Genomic DNA, 17,728 nt, shown 5'->3' with positions numbered 1-17,728 from the left:
AACAGCTTTTATAAATATGTAGTTCAAGTGTAATCAATCTTTCAATAACCTATTATCATTGATTAACAAGTAACAAAAACACTCTGAAACTTCATGACAGAGTAAGACATGTTGTTTACTCTCAGCAGAGATTATTCTTTCCTTGTTATGATCTTCCATGAATGATAAAAGTGTGCTGAAGTCATCCTTATTTTTCTGCTTTGCATGTAAATGCTTTCTTCTTTTGCAGAACACACCTGCATGTGAGTCAGACACTGACATGCCAGTCCCTCAGAGCACCACTGATGACACTGTTAGTGACACTGAGTGAAAAAGCAAAATGCTACAACGAATCTGATTAAAAAAAAAGAAAAGAAAAAAAGAAAAATCCTTGAGGAAGGAGGAAGAAAATAAAAGAATGAGCAACTGAAGAAGAGGGGACTGGAAAGCAATCAGATACATACCTCCTAATGCAGAATAAGCAGAGACAGCCAGTCACAGAACAGAAAGGTGATAGGTCATAGGCCATAAGGAAAACAAGAAGGCACATTTAAACCACTCATTAAAAAATCATAGCCAAAACCAAACCAAGAGAAACTCACAAATAATATGGAAAAATAAAGACATACAAAAATAACTATTTGAAGAGAAATCCTTTTTTTGTACACAGAAAACTGTGTTGAAACATCACACACAGTTTTCTGAAATGACCTTATGGAGACTCAGTTGTTATTTATCAGTCACAGCATGTGGTAAATACCATGTGGTGTTTCCTTTTTGTCCACGAGTTTTTATTTCTCAGATCTCAGAAATAAAACTCCGAAGTTTGAACCTGATTGCTAATTTGGGTATGCAAAATAAGAAGCAACAGCCTTCAGACGTAAAGGAGCTACTTATTTTGGTTCATACATTTTTAAATACAAAGTGAAACCTGTTACCTTCACAAGAAAGCAGGAAGACACAGAGCAGCAAACATGCTAACAATGAACAAACACACAGCAGCAGAACTGCCCTTGTGACTAACCTAATTTCAGCAGCCAACCTTCTCTATCTGGATTAAAAAATGTATGCGTTAGATCATTTCCATCATCCTCTGGAATTTTAAATGGCTCATTCTTAATACTTTCATATAAATTCTAGAAAAATAAAAGAGGAAAAAGACCTCATTAATAAATGTCTTAACAGAAAATGCAACCAGGATATCTTACTGCTTCTCAGACTATTAGTATAAAAAGCACAGGAAATATTGTCCATAAAATTCTGGACCACCCCCGTCTGTCTTTGTTTACTACTTTGATAAAATTTGATTCTAAACTACTTCATGTGTACACAAGTCTCTCTTCAGTACAAATTTCTTAAGCACTCCTAGCAATGACATTTTTATTTTAACTTCAGCATTTGGTATTTTGAAGGTTTCAAGATCAGCTTCATTTAGAACAAGTTTTGGCAAATGAATCTGGGTTTTCATAAAATGGTGTAGCCCATAACACTGTCTTACAGCAGTTATTTCTACTGATTTCTCAAGGAGGGAGCTTCATAAAATGTGGGGAAAATGAGAGGCAATAAAGAAAAAATAATTTTTATGATTTTTTTTATAGAAATGCTACTTTTTTCATAAGCACCCAATTCCACAAGAATTTTGTCATAGGCAAACTACTGAGAGATACACAGAGCATTTTCTCTGAAACAGCCTGTTCTCAACAAAAGGTTGGATATAGGCAGAACTAGCTCAAAGTACTGTGAATAACAAAAAATGCTTCTTTCAGCTACTCAAATGGTTACACATGCCAGAAAATGTTCTTTTGCCCTCCCTTGACAAATCTGCCTGAGAACTGTTGTGCACACTTTTAAGTCTGCTATTAAAAACACAAAGCCAGGCTTTGTCCTAGCCAGCCCAACTTACCCTCAGCAATTCCTCTGGAAGGTCTCCACCTTCATTAATTCCACGATTCATGGAGATAAACCTCTCCACCGTGGGTTTATCTCGCACGTTGTGGTTGTGCAGGCTGGTGTTCAACATAATAATGGCAAATGAAAGCACATAACATGTATCTGAAATCAGATTTGAAAAAGGGTTTATCTTCCCATGTGTTGTGTGTACAAACCTGTAAAATTAGTGTACAGCTCATCCTGACTGATAAAGGAAAAGAAACAGTCAAAAATTCCTGAACACTGTACATAAAAGTATAAAATCCTTAAGCTCTTGAAATCAGCCCAAGAAGAAAAAAAATTTTGTTACAATTCAAACAAAAAACAAGAAAATCTGTATGGGAATCAAAAAAATTTAAACTCTTATGCTTATTGCTATCACCTTAAATTAACATTTCAGCTGAAACGCTTAAGAGTTGGGAAAAATGTTCTCTGCACAGATTTTGCCTAAATCATAGTGGTGGATGCTATAATAAACCTGGTCCATCAGCCTCCTCCTACTCAAAGTACTTCCAAAGATCTCTCCAAAGAGCAAGAATGGTCTCTTCAAAGTAATATTCTGACTGCATTTAACAAGACTGAAAATGACATTGATTCAATTCCCTGGCATACAGGAGGCAGCTACACTACTGGATAATATCAGAAGATGACAAAGGAAATCTTATCATGCCTCTTGACATGGTTATGATTATAGTAAATTCTCCCAGAATTCAAGTACAAGATTCTGTGTAAGAAAAAGCAGGATGAAAACCTGCTACAGAGAGGAAAAATGTGCCTGCATCTTCAGCAGTTTGTTATCAGTAGCTATTTTCCTCTCTAGCTGTTACAGACCTGCTTTACACCAACCTCTTCCCATCCTATCCGTTCCTTAAATTAAGTGATCAAGAGCAATCTATTTGTGTATAGAGCCAAACAGAACAGCAATGCCAGAGCATTCTGTGCAGTTCTGTGATGTTTTATAAATAAAAATGCATTCTGACCATAGGCTTGCACCTCCTGGATTAGTCAGTCACATTTTCTCATTTCTCAGGTATTTCTCATTTCACACATTATTTTATCCCTAACTTCCATCTTTGCATCAGATGCAGAAGAACACACATACACACGCAAACATATATAAAAAAATTATATTTGGATCACACAAGTACTTAGGAACTCCTGTGGTTTCCTGTGACTGACCTGTAGACTGGAAGACTCCTGGGTTACAAAGGCAATAGCGTGAAGCAAAAGCTTCCATCATACGGTCAATTTTTTGAGCCTCTCCTGGGAGTCTGAAGCTCCACAGAAACTGCCTAAAAAGGGGAAGAATAGTTATTAGACTCATTCCAGTATTTATATATCAGGGTTTTATTACAAATAATCCGAAACAAACAGAAAAAGAAAAAAAAAATCAGCATTGTCTATATAGAATGTCCTAGAAATATGTTCTCAATCTCTCAACACACAAGTCAGGAGCTATTATAAAGCAACATGCACAGATGGCTAGCCCAGTAACTCAGCCAGCAACACTGCATGCTATCAGGCAAGATAATATGGCAGTTCATATTCTGAGGCTCTCTCTCTTTTCCAGACTAGTAAACAATTTTCTGTATGCATCCCATTTTTGCCATGAGAATGCTATGGGGGGAAAAAATGAGTTCAATCCTCCTTGGGTTTCCTGGCTACAAAAAGCAATGAACAGTCAGCTAGACTTTATTCACAATGTAAAAAGACACATCATACAAAATACTTCTGGTGTAAGGAGAGAGAAACAAGGAATATAGAAAGACTTAACATATTTACTTAAATTCATACAAAACCTTCTAAAAATAGTAACAACAAGAAGAAAACCCCACTGCTTAGAGAGGTGCTGCCTGTCTACTGTAAGCTCACCCTAAAGAATCAGACCTAGGCCTTAAAAAGAACAACTTGTGTCATCATTTCAGTAATTCTGGAATATATGCAGCAGATCTTGCTGCTGCTTAGCAGCATAAACTGAAATACAGAGTTTACTTTTGTAACTTATTATTTCTACATAGAGGTACACTGGAATGCATACAGGACAGAAGTCTTCACAAATTTATTTTGCCACACTGAGGCACTAAAATGTTCCAATGAATTTCATAATTTATCCTTTTATCTCTTAGCAAAAGATTTATCTGAATTAAACCAGGATCTAAACCAGCAAAGTTACATGCTCTGCCATGCAAAACAAGTTCTCACTATTCCCTGTACATTGGATGCCAATATAACAACCCTTTATTCCTGTCTTCATTGGTTTTCATTTTAGGACATTATATTCAAGTGTCACAGGCCATCTTTAGCTTGTCAGCTCTATGTACTGTCTTTTACTCACCTCGTGCAAGGTTCCAACCCAGATCACCAATTTTGTAAGCTACCAAAATACAAACATTTAATAGTAGCAGCTGCTAAGGAAGAATAAAGTCAAACCTAACATCAAACTGGGTAAAAAGAGACAGGAATACGAAGCTTCCCAGACAAGCTTCAGCAGCCACAGAAAAGCTTCTTTGGCCCAAGCCTCAGGCAGCTCAAGTTATCATCACCACATCACTCAACCATAGCAAAGCTGTTCTGACTCCACATCACAAGGCACTGCACCAGAAACAAAGATCACACGGACATTTCCATTTATCTGGTGTCAGGAGGGAGTCACTTGGGGCAAAAAAACAGGCAGAACTGTCTAAGTCAACCTAATTTGATCAATCTGTTACAGATTTTCAACAAGATGAGAAGGGATCTCACAAGGTCACTGTACGCAAGCATCCCAGATAAATCAAGGGAATTGTTCATGTAGCAAGGGAAGAAAACAAACTAAGATATCACACTCTCTTTCACATGACAAGTAGGAAACTGAGGCAAGCAGAAGGAAATCACTTGTTTCAAAGTTTACCTCTCTGTGATTGAACATGATCAGTGAGAGCATGGATCAGTGGATTTCTCCCCCTCCCTGCCCAGAAGGACAAGTTGAGGTGGAGTAAAAGGAGGAAGAAAATTACTTAAGTAAAGAGTTTATTTCTTTTTTAGCCTATCTCTGTGCTAAGATATAAAACAGGTCTTCAAATGTCCACATATGGGCAGGCACACGGAGGATTAACAGCTGTTTCAGTTGTTTTTATTTGAAAATAACCTGGAATAACCAGGAGTTTTCACCCTCAAGGGCAGCACACACACAAGCAGTCAGAAGGGTTAAACAGAGCTGTCTCTGCTCACTTGCACAGTAATTTGTACAGTTGTGCTGAGCTGTACAGCAGCTTGCTGACGGATAAATCAACACAGTGACTCATATAAACATGCAATTTGATAGAGGAAGCTCAAGTCAAAAAACAGAAAGAATTTACTCACCTTAAGGCTTGTACAAGATTGAGATCAGCGAACTCATGGAGTTCAACAAAAGCCTGAAGAACTTTAATATTAAATTCATCTCTATGAAAGAAAAACAGAAACAGACAATTACAATTCTGACCTTTAAAGACTTGTTAGTTATCTCGATTTGCTTCTGAAAACAAATAAGGAAATAAACACACTGATCAAATAAAGCCATCAGAAATAATCTACACTTTTTTTGAAAGGTATTTTCATGTTTAACACTAGTACTTTGCCCATTTTTGCTGGTAGGTTAGCAAAAGCCAGTACATTTGAACGTATTTTAGAACTGCTTATTTAAATGACCTAAAAATAGCCTTGCCTTCTTTGCTTCACATTTATTATCACTCTACTGTACTTCACATTTATTATTACTCTATCTCCTTGACATAGGAGGATACCTGAGAAATTCAATCAGTAAAAAGCCTTTTGCAGAAATTGTCATGAATTCTTAAAACAATGGCTAATGTAAGACTAATTTCTCTAGCCATACAACATACAATTAACTATCCTTTTTCCACTCTAAGAACAGAAAATATTGAAGCAGTATCTTAATTTATATACAAAGATAAGAAACAAAAATGCTTCTATTGATTGCATCCAAGAAAAAGAACAGCTTTTGAAAAGAGCTGCTTAGCATGTACTGTACTCTTACTCCATTCCCAAGAACTGGTAGAACAAAGTTAACTAAAATCAGAAGAGGTTCTGAAAGGGCTTCCTCTCACCATCTCTTACAGTAGTACGCAAATCATGAGCCAAATCATGCTTTGTTTGGTACAAGGATGTTTAAATTCAAAACTAACATTTAAAGATGTCATGAACACAAAACTATGTGAATGGACAGAGCTTGGCCCAAACCATCAGTGAGTTCCTGTGCCAGAAGAATAAAGGTTTATAATCCTCAGGGTGTGCTTTAAATACCTCACCAAGACAGAATGTTGTGTATCAGCCTCACCCAAAAATAGAAAGGTGTGCACCCACCAGGAATGATCTGCTGCTCTGCTGACTAACTGCACAGTCAGACTAACCTGCAACTCAGGAGTAAATACCCTAAAACCAACTGTTCATTCATTGGCATGCTCCTACATTGTTTACAGAAAAACACACCAGTTCTCTCAGCAAATCCAAGCAATTCTCATCAAATTTAGCAATGCACAATTCAACGGGGCACCTGCTTTCCAATGAAGTGGCATGAGAGTGTAATAAAAGAGAGCACTCCAGAGGGGTTTGTTTTTGCTTAAAGCAAATTTTATTTTGTTTATAGGCATGCAGTACTTGTGCTGGGTACACCTCCAAAGACACAAGACAAATAATAAAATGCTCCAGAAAGCCACTTTAAAAAAGAAGTGAATATTTACCCACACAGAAAGAAACCTTAAGTCTTTTTTTAGGATGCAATTCATCCCTTATTTATTATAATTTTTGCTATATTTTTAAGTGTTACCTTATTCCATTACACCATTCATTTTTCTCAGCTTGCTGAGTGCTTTAAGACTATAAAAGTCAGTAATATAGATTCTATCTCTTTATGGCAGAACATTATATAAATATTTCAGTCTGTTGATTAACCTGGTCTTGTCCTCAGCTATATTTAGCGAGAATACAGAAGTAATTTATGATGGGCCCCTGAGAGGGGATGGCAAAGCAGGAGAGAATTTCCTCAGACATAATTCTGTTGTATAAAAACCGTTGACATGTCTACATATTCTGCATAGAGACTTCATAACAAAGATCTATTTTCAAAATGCTCATATTATAGTAAAAACTTTGACTGAACCTATGAAAGCCAAGAGGAAACTGCTGAGCAAAAACCACGCAGCTGCTGCTGGAACCAGCCTGAGGAGTGTCTCAGAAGGGACCTGCACAAGCCAGCAGCACAGGAGCACATCCCATATGAGTCCCTCTGAGAGCTCCTGAGGTGGCACTGACCATGGGCCAGCACGTCCATGCACACACTCCAACCCTCTGCACTCCTGCCTCCCTCAGCTGCCTTTTAAAACCAATTCCTGGGTTGCACAGCAATGGAAGGTATTTGCATTCTGACTGGGTTTTGCAACTGTGTGCATAAATATTCACACTGCATGTTGATTGTAGCAGGGCTGATAAGGACAGGGTGCAGCTGCCCTTGGAGACACCTGCTGAGCAATGGGACGTGTGTGTGCAGGGAAATGACAACACCAAAACCTGCTGGAGCTACTGTCCCAGGAAATACCTGTTTGAATAAGTAATTTCTTTACAGTCCTATTATTACTGACTGTAAATCACTCCTCCTCAGGACACAATACTAAGAGTTACCAGGAGTGTTGCAACACAACTCTCAGACATTCCAAAAGCTCATGGTATTGAATTCTGTGCTACAGACAAATGTTTTGGTTTACTCAAAATACTAAATTATAGTTAATTATCATTGCATGATGTACCCATATAGAAATAACAAGCTAACACAATACTGTAGCAGTTTTACATCCCCACTGTAGCTTTTATGAATCTCAGAGAACTTGAGCAGCTCTCTCCTGCAGCCTGTGAAGAGAAACTACCCAAAACCTGTGAAAGTGCTTTGTAAGCTCAAGAGCAAAGTTTCAATATTTTTACTTTACCTTTCACCAAGGTAATCTCCAATTACCGTTTTATTTAATCCTTCTCCTTTATAAAGGAACTGTGCAATGTCTTCTGCAGTGTTGTGCAGGAGGTCATTTTCTATCAGAAACTGTATTCCCTAGGAGAGCAATTCCAGAGGAAAAGGGATGTTATGTCTTCTTCCATAAGCATTTAAGTAAATATCACTCATAACATTTGGTATTAATATACTGACACAGACATACACATAGCACATTAAGAGTTACATTACCTACAGATTTTTATTTCTTTTAATAAAATGGTAAACAATGTTTTTCAGTTAGATGAGCAATATTTAGTACTGGTTTTAAGATGAAAATGAAAACACATTTTTAAGGCTAGAAGTACTAGGTGGCAGTTTGAATCCGTCAACCTTCAATATTTGATTTGAAAGATCAAATATTAATTGAATAATGACTGCACATTGCTCTTTGGAGCTAATGTGTGAGCTGGACTGTTCCCAACATTGCATCAATGTCTGCAGAGCTGTAATCTGCAAAATCATGTAATGAAGAGGTACACAGAAACTACTTAATTACCACCATGACACAAAATCAAGCATCTGGTATAATCTACAAACTGCAACCCAATACATCAAGCCACTACTTGCAGCAGGAAGTCACAGCTGAAGATACTGAAACCGGTTTAAAAGAGTTGATGCTGACATTGGGATTATCAGTGAATTCTGGTTGTGCTGGAACTAAACTATTCACAAAGGACTGAGCTACACTACTCACAAAGGGCTGCTCAGTCAGCTGCTACCAAAGGCAGGTGGAGAGTCTTACCCTGTCCCTCAGAGGGTACTTGGACTCCTACTCCTCCATAAATTACTGCCCTACAACTGGCACAAACCAGGGAAACCCAGAGACTTCTCTGGAAAGTGGCAAAGAAAGGAGACTGAGTTACACAGAGATTATGGAAAGGATGGGAGGGATCTGACACTGAGCAGCTCATGCAGAGAGAACCATCCTCTGTTCAGCCCACAGACCCCAGCACAGATGCTGCTACTCCTGCTGATTTCTTCCAATCCTAACAACAGCCTGTTGTTAAAGTAGAAATGGAAACTTTAGGTAGCCTTAATGCCTTGGATTCCAAATACGTACAAAAGAGGTTAATAAATTATCACTAATATCCTCTACTAGACTATTTCAGACTTTCAAGAATTCTAGTTTTTCAATTTCTGCAAGTGGAGTATTATTTATTTCATGACAACTGAAAAAAAATCTCATTTTTTTAATAAAGCATAGATGGCCCTCTAGTAACAGTCAAAAGCATTATTATCCTTCTGTTTGATTAATTCAAGTTTTTAATAATGAAATTATTACCTGCTTGACAAAAAAGGTCAGTTTTCTGACCCAATTTAACAGGGAAAGTAAACTGTGATGTTATAAAGCTTGAAGCTTTTTTTAGAAAGTCTGGTATGTAATTCTCTCAGAACAATTTCATCATCATCTGAAAAATTTCGATGCCAGGCTGGTACTCTGACAACTTAATATTTTGATAAGTCATTTCACAACAGACATGATTTCTTTGCAAAGAATATATCCATTATATCTTGAACCAGAAATTGCTGAGCTTGCCTCAGAACTGATCCCTTCAAAGCTTACTTGTACAATATTTGACAACAAAACATAGTGCTTTCTCCCATCCCAAGTTATTCAAAAAGCTTTCATCTCTGAAAATCAAAAGAGAATCTCTCCTCTGATATCAGAAACAGCAGATTCCCTTGGTTCAACACCTGGACCATATAATTCATGCTTGGTATAAACAGATGGATCTGAATAGGTTTTTTGGAATTGTACAAGTTACTGATAATGGACAGGATTGAAGTATTGAAAACAAATTTCTGTGCACAGAAGCAGACACTTTCCCATATTGAAAAAATCAATTTAATTTTCCTTTTCCTGAATTTTTTTTAATTATTCCTAAGATGTTAAAAGAACCAGAAGTCAAACAGACAGGAAAAGTAATTTGTCTGAGACAACAACTTCAGTGTCTGGAATAAATGGCAAAATAGGCCAAGCAAACCCCCACCTCCTACACTATCTTTTGTCTTGATGCAAATTTTCTTTCTGTAGACTGACAGGAGACAGATGACAGCTGTACTAGTTTAACTTACCCACACAAAACTCATTGCCACAGATATTTTCAATATTCACTACAAATATTGCATGGATTTATTTTTTATTTTACATCACTGCAATGAAATCTGCTTTGAATTTCATCTCTTGTCCAGTAACTCAATTATAAATTTTGCAGTTACTTAAACCCTGCCTTTGTCACAGAGAATTCATTTCCTGGGCCCAACACAGGCAGTACCAACTTCAGCATGGTGAATTTCCAGCACAACTTTGTCTCTGCACAGGGATTTTTGAAGTGTTTTACAAACTTCACCATTACAGCCCTTCCCACAGGAGCTTACCAAAGCCAAACTCCCAGGTACACATCCTGGAAGTGCATCACACACACTTATTTTCAGAGGGGGCAAGGGAGAATTGCTCTACACACACTCATGAATGTGTAATAGTGTCTTCAAATAGAAATGATAAAAGAAAATTACCTCACTGTGCTCCTGCTAATATGAAAATACCAGACCTTTGTTACCTGGTTTTAAAGGAAGAAACTTGGTGGGTTCAACCCAAGTATTATTACCCCAGTTCTTTGACATTCTTAAATCCAGACAGCATCTTCCCTCCTGTTTCTGAATGAAAAATATCCTTTTCCCAGTGAACCCCAGGTAGTTTTTCCCAGCACCACAAGGATGTTTACACACTTCAGCTGTCTGGAACTTAATGCAGCAGCTGCAAGCAACACCACAGCTTTAGAGCAGACAGCTACTGCAGCACCACTGAGCACAGGCACTATTGAGAAATTACTGCTCTGAGGCTGTTCACCACATTTAAATTATGTTACAGTAGCAACGTGGCCACAGCATCTATTTATAGAAATAATTCCATCCAGTAAGAACCATAACAAAAAATAGTTAATGCTGGAATGAAAGCATCTGACATCATCCTGTGACTTTGCCACAAACTTCTAGGACTTGAAAGAGCTGGAGGACCACAGGAAACTACCAGGATATTTGGGGGTATTCTGCCCTCAATAGAACAGAAGTTAAGTAGTCACCAAAATGGAAAATAAAAGACATGGCCAGCATTTTAGAAAGGCTTCTTGTACTTGAGAATTTCTGGCAAACTGGAAACTGTCTGAAGAACAGAAGCCACACTGTACTTGGAACGTTTCAGAAAAGCCACCAAAATGTAACAGAATTCAATACAGCTGGAAAGAAAACATGTCAAGATCACAGAAAAACAAACACTAAATAATTTCCAAGAAGACCTTAAAGAATACTCTTCACAAATTCAAAATGGAATCTCAATGACAAACAATAGAGGACAATAAAACAAAGCAAGGAAGATGAAATATGAAAAGCAAAGGCAAAAGGTCAAATATGTCAAAGAAGCTCTTTTAAACATTGCAGGGGAAGTCTGGAAGAGAATGTGCAGGTCCCCAGATCTTCCAGAAAATTAACAACTATTTAAGAAACAGAGAGGCACTCCAGAAAGAACTGCATTACTTCCTGGCTACATGCAGAGCAGACTCCTTGAAACTGGTAACCAAGCTTGTACAAGTCAGATAGGTACACATCTGTATCTATAGATGTGTGAACAAAAATACAGATGTTCACACATGCCCTTTTTCAGAAACAGGCTTTAGATATCCAAATATAAAAGTCTGCGTGAAAACAAAAAATATGGCAAAGTATTTTGAAAGATAAAATAGGAGAGCATTAAAGAAAAAGAAGTATGGCCTCACTAACAACAACACATGAAAAACAAATTTAATTATATTTAACATATCAACATAGAATACCTCTGTCAGGTACAAAGCAGCCAGGTCAATCAATACCTGGCATATTTGGTTGTTGATAAGTAACCTCCAGTATCAAGGGTTTGTTTAAGTGAAAGAAGCACACAGCTGGCACCTGACCTGATGGCTGCTTCCAATTTAACCCTCTGCTCAGTGTGTTCCACGACATGCAAGCAAAGCCTAAGAGCTTACATTATCAGAAATATTTCTTTAAAAAGCCATAGAAGTATTTGTCATTGGTCACACTACAAGCAGAGACTTGATTTCTGACAAGTGAAAAAAAAAATCTTTACCTTCTTCGGGTCCATGTTGAATTTCTTCCTTCCCATGGCTATTTGCTTATTTCTTTGTGTAGTTTTGCTACATATGGAGACAATGAAGAAACAACAAGCACTTACCAGTCACTCTTTTACAAAAAGATTCTAGATGAGCTTTTAATTTGTTGTGGCTACTTTGTATTTTCTACTACAAAATTAAGACATTCACTTTTCATAATGGAGAAAATTATGATACAATTTTCAACTCCTTTAAGGAATTGCAGCTTCAGAGACCCATATCCTTATCCACAGGACAGTAAATATTACACTCTATCCAACATATTCTCTAGCCAAACAAATGACACACCTGCATGGGATAAAGTCAGGCTTTATAACAGATTAAATAAAGGTAATCCATCATTTGTTTAGCATGGGAAAGGTATTTTTACTTGCTGTTCCTGGAAGACCTGTTCCAAGGTCTTACTGAATCATGTCCATATGTTGGCATTACTTACCTTTCTTCTACACTAGTCAGATTATCAATTTCAGTCATAACCTCAGCAATTTCAAATTTTAATCTCTGTAAAAGAAAGAAGGACAATACATTAACCTACATTAGAACATCTTTTGAAATCATCTATCATATAATAATATTATCTATTAGGTTTTATTGTCTAATATTTGTTATTTGCCTGAAGAGAAATGAACAATCTTAGGGCTTCCTTAGGTATTAAAAGATTTTATCACAACTGAATGACTTAAACACATGAACCTGCACTCTCTGTGTGTGCTTATCCCAGAGCACCAAGACCATTATCAATGAATAAGATTTCTTTACCCAGACCAAGCTGCCATTATCAATTAATAAGATTTCTTTACCCACACTTCCCGCTCACTCCTATCCTGGATGCAAATCTGCTGTTTAATGAGTTTTTGATTACACAAAAAAAAATGTGGACATCTGCACATATTGCATTACGTAAATTCAGAAGTTAATCTTTTTTAAAGCACACACATGATGCATAAACCCTGCTCACTATTAGAAGTATTTGTTTAAGTCTTTTATATACTTTTAAAACCATTACCTGAAATCCTGAAATTCATATTTAAGTCTGCAGCTTAGGTCTGTAACTTAATCTACTGAAGGAGTCTTCTAAGGATCTTTACAGTAAATCAATTACCTCAATATCATCAATCAATTCTTTTTTCCTGCGACGAATATTTAAAAGCTCTTCTCTTTCTTCCAAGGAGAGATCATCAGGCACTGGAATGGAGCAAAATGTACAATTTTTTAGCATTTGATACCTCATCATTACACATAAAACTCATTAAACTGATTGGGAAAAATAACCTCATATGAAACATCAGGACATTTCTTTTACATCATTTTCAGGAAAAAAACCCAAAACCAAATCAAAATAAACAACATAAATGAAATCTAAATCTAATATATTTGTAATCTGCTTTATAAAAATCCTAAGTAAGGTAATTGAATGAATGACTATGGACAGAATCTATCTTTCAAAAGAAAAACAGACAATTAAAGGATTCTTCTTATCATATGATGTGGCAAGATTTGGTTCTACAGCTTAATTGCCAAATTCAAGCTGGATATAATTATATTACATAAGTAACATACCAAAATTCTACATGTAAATTAATTATCTTCCAGGGAAAAAAGCCAAAGAACAGCCAATGCTCTACACAAGATGTGTATTCTGGTGCTGAATTCAGACATCCCCTAATGCCAGCAGAGCCCCTTCATTTGGCTGCTTTGGAGACAGAGATGCAGGCAGGTACAACCCAAACACCAAATACCTCCCAGCAGTAGGACACACAAGTACAGCAGCAAAATCAGTTATCTAACACAAACATGGGCTTTGTATAACATCTTTTAGGTGAGTCTGTAGTATTTAATTCAATTTTAGGTCTCTTATTGGCCATGCTAAATGAAATATATGACCCTGCTGATAAAAATCAGTTGCTACTGACGGTGCAAATGTGTGTCTGTCACTCATCCTGCCCTCACCCTGTGTCTCTGTCTAACAACAGCAAAGACCAAAAATCATCAGCATAAAACCACTGCTTTTCTTGAACATCAGATGTTCCCCAGCAAGAAACTTCTTTGGACAGAGATTACTTCTGCTCATTTGTACAGCATTAGACACCAACTACAAATATTCACCTCCTGTGCAGCAATCCTGTAATAACAGTTCTAATGCTACCCACTTTCTTGGGAATAGCTCCTTAATTATAGAACAGCTTTTCCTTCCAGCTCAGTAAAATGGAACACCAAAAGTAATTAATAAGATCTGTAAGAGCAACACACAACAAATGTACTCATTTGGGAAGGTCAAGGCCACTCTTTTATGTCCTATACACACATAACAGACTGTAGCAACAGAATTACAAAGAAAAGTTCATCTTGAGAGGAGAGCTTTAAACACACATTTGGAACAGAGCTACTGTTTGAATCCTAATAATGAAATATATTGATTATTTCAACATCCACTGGTTAAGCTCCTTTCCTTTTAGGATCCGAATCATAACAAACTCCAAATGGCAACAGACCTTGTTAGACAAGAAGTAATTATGGCAAATGATTTCATTTAACTACTCCAGATACAAACATGATTAAATTACTTTCAGTTTAGGAAATGACAGTCTTCTGTTGAACAAATACCAGACTTCAGTATGTTTACCTGCTTACTCTCCTCATCAGAAAGCCACCCACTCCTAAAAATCTCTTGCATGTGAACAGTGGCAGGATTCTTTTTGCATCAAACCTTATAAATACAAGATCCTATACCACAGAGAATTAATGTACACAGTGTACATAAATACACCACAAATATTCCAACTAGTTAACTGACAAAAAAAAATTAATACTGCTACCCAATATTGATTATAAAAAGGCAAACCATATATAATCACTCTCTTAGTTAGGAAGCACACTCTGAGATCCTTAAACCATTTCTGCAGTACTGAAATTACACTGCAGCTTTACAGTAGCAGTACAAGTAAGAGATGCTAAATTTTTAACTGTGTGCTGAAGCAAGACAATTTGGTAACTGTCACCTTCATTGGCAACTGGAAATAGTAATCAAACCTCAAAGAGAAAATCATCTTGAAGCAATAAATATTTAGAACTCATAGATGGCGTTGCTTTTTCTTCAAGCTGAGTAACAAAGCCTCTGGATTAGCCACTACCATGAGCCCTTCCCAAATCTGCACACCAGTGAGTGGTACTGCAGGTTCCTCTCCCTTACTCCACCATGCAGTGAAGGCTCCTTGGGACAGGTCTGGAATATCTGGAACGACTGAAATGGCTTTTTTGGAATCAACACGAATTGTAACAGTTTTCTGTGCTCAAGCAACCAACAAAAAAAGAGAAATCAAACACCTCAGTGTTTTCCTACAGCACCCAAATACTGTCTGCTGTATTTTCCTTTCCTCTGATCACAGCCACAGTAGAGACAAGCCTCACAGTATAATTAATGATGCTGTTAGACAGAAAGGAAAAAAGCTAAATGGAGTCAGATGACATTTTGCATTAGGGAATAACATCAAGTATTTATCTGCCACATACAAGACAAGCAGTCTGCTGGAAAAGAAGATTCTGCACTTGGAGAAGACTTATATAAAACTAGACATTAATGCAACATCTTTAAACAATGGCATTTAAATATCAGAGCCAAAATATTTCAGTATCTTTTGACAAGAGTAAAAGAGTCAGGATACAACTGAGTGGGAGTTACAGGACTGCTCAACTTCTAGAAACCCTGGGCATAGACAGGATTTTTCTTCCCCTCACACTACCAGCACAGAGGGATGTGTGACTCACCAGGATCACTCCCAAGGGCACAGTCCTGTACTCACATGAACTGGCCTCTGTGTGATACTGAAGATGTTTGCTCATTACAATCCTTCTACTGGTTTCTATCACTGCCTCCCTCCTCCAGTGCTGCTCTTTATGCTGTAGAAAATGTATCAGTGGGAAACTCAATGCACCCAGAAAAAGTTTCTGAAGAGATTTCATGTGGCATCACAGCCTGGAAGGTGCCTGCTCCAGGAGGCCCTGGGACTTCATGGCTGTTGAGCCTGCTGTTTCAACTCTGTCTTAAAACAAAGGCTAACACTATTTCTGTATTTCCATTAAGGCTGTTGAAATATTAACATAGGAGGGTAACACCATGGTGGTTTAAATTTCTTCACAGTCCCAAGCAAACACTGCAGGTACATGGTAAGAGATTATCTGCTCTGGCAAGACCCCTCCCAAGGCCACCCTTCTGCCTCCAGCAAACACTTCTCTTTCACCCCTGTGTTCACATAATCCTCCACACAAAATAACTCAGGGAGCATGTATGATGTATTTGTTCTGTAAAACAAATTTTCTAGCCGTCCTCTCTGAGTCAGTTCTGCGTGGTTTTTTTTCTCTCACCAATCTAAACACAAAGTAGACAGGATGGGAGGAGTTAGCATGAATATTTAAATACTAAAAAAGAACAAAAGCATTTCAGTACAGTGAACAAGCTACAGCTGCAGCATTCTTTCATGCTATCTTCTAATCTTTAAATAAAGACAATGTCCTAATATAAGTCATTTCTGTGAAATCTTTTAGCTTACAGGGAGAGCATCTCCTTTTTCTACAACTTCAGACCTTCAGGTACTACTAAATAGAAAGTCAATATACTACAGATATTTTATTCATGAGGAATACAGTTGTTGAAAATACAAATTAAATTCTTGGACAAACAGAAAGAAAAACACAACACCATATATGTTGCAATACTACTCCTACTACCAACAGAAAAAAAACCAGAAAAATATTTAATATATTCCAACTTGGCCAATAAAATTCAATTCCTGTAAGTGAACTATATGTAATTAAATGAACATCTGTAATGCAACACTTAATGGAACACACTTTTAATATAGTTCTGTTTACTACACCATGCTGGGGAAAACAAACAAACTGCATCTCGCCACAGAAATCAGTGTATTGTGCATCAGTTGTGATGTCACTTGGTTAAGTATTCTCCACTAAGGACAACCCAAGTACAATATCCAAAGAAAAGCATTATCCCACAACTCTCAACATGAATCATGTTTGAGCTAGCAAGTACCAAAAAACTCAAAACGTTTAGAGATTGAGAAAGAACTGCAACAGATCAGCTTGCAGAGAAATTTCCCACAGGTTAGGTAGTGAAAACCAGGAGCAAATCCCATAATATGAAACAGAAACCCAGTACTTTCCAAGTCCATAATCATGATATCATCCTCCTTCTCAGTAGTAAAATTTAAATCTTTTCTACCTCTCTAGCAATAAGCAAAACTCCTTTGTTTAAATTCACTCACTAGCCTTTAATTGCCAGTCACCAGCCAAAGTCTAAAGCAATCCCATTTGACTCCTCAACTGACTTCAGTCTCCCAAGAGGACACAGTAAAATATCCACAACCAGCAGAAAGCAAACATCTAACAATATCTAACACAGGGTAAACACTAATTCTGTAACCCCACTTACAAAGCAATACAACACCCTGACTCTCATTGCTCAGCTAACTTCTTGGTTTCATAAAGATAAACATTTTCCTTCTTCTGTGTCAGTCCAAAATTAGAGGTCTCCAATATTTGCATTCCAAGCAAAAAACAATTAGATGGAATTTAATTTTGCTGCAGTTGAAACATCTTGCAAGTGTAAAGATATTTACAC

General features: G+C 37.1%; 1 protein-coding gene across 2 annotated transcripts in view; it reads right to left on the bottom strand.

The window, feature by feature from the left end:
* Nucleotides 1-17,728, bottom strand: part of CYTH3 (cytohesin 3) — a 48,664-nt gene that overhangs the window by 10,641 nt on the left and 20,295 nt on the right. The window contains exons 2-9 of one of the 2 annotated variants that reach the window (XM_058816361.1): nt 13,196-13,278; nt 12,530-12,594; nt 12,051-12,117; nt 7,869-7,987; nt 5,251-5,331; nt 3,088-3,200; nt 1,883-2,031; nt 1,004-1,115 (exon numbers count right to left, since the gene is read on the bottom strand). In XM_058816361.1, the coding sequence (XP_058672344.1) occupies nt 1,004-1,115; nt 1,883-2,031; nt 3,088-3,200; nt 5,251-5,331; nt 7,869-7,987; nt 12,051-12,117; nt 12,530-12,594; nt 13,196-13,278 (789 nt within the window). Of the gene's footprint in view, nt 1-1,003; nt 1,116-1,882; nt 2,032-3,087; nt 3,201-5,250; nt 5,332-7,868; nt 7,988-12,050; nt 12,118-12,529; nt 12,595-13,195; nt 13,313-17,728 lie in introns of those variants that run through there. The other variant, XM_058816360.1, reaches the window with a different exon arrangement.

The sequence above is a fragment of the Ammospiza caudacuta genome, chromosome 17, assembly GCF_027887145.1.
Source record: "Ammospiza caudacuta isolate bAmmCau1 chromosome 17, bAmmCau1.pri, whole genome shotgun sequence".
In the NCBI taxonomy this organism is placed as follows: domain Eukaryota; kingdom Metazoa; phylum Chordata; class Aves; order Passeriformes; family Passerellidae; genus Ammospiza; species Ammospiza caudacuta.
Note: the sequence above shows the minus strand (reverse complement) of the source record. Positions and strands in the feature narration are given on the sequence as shown.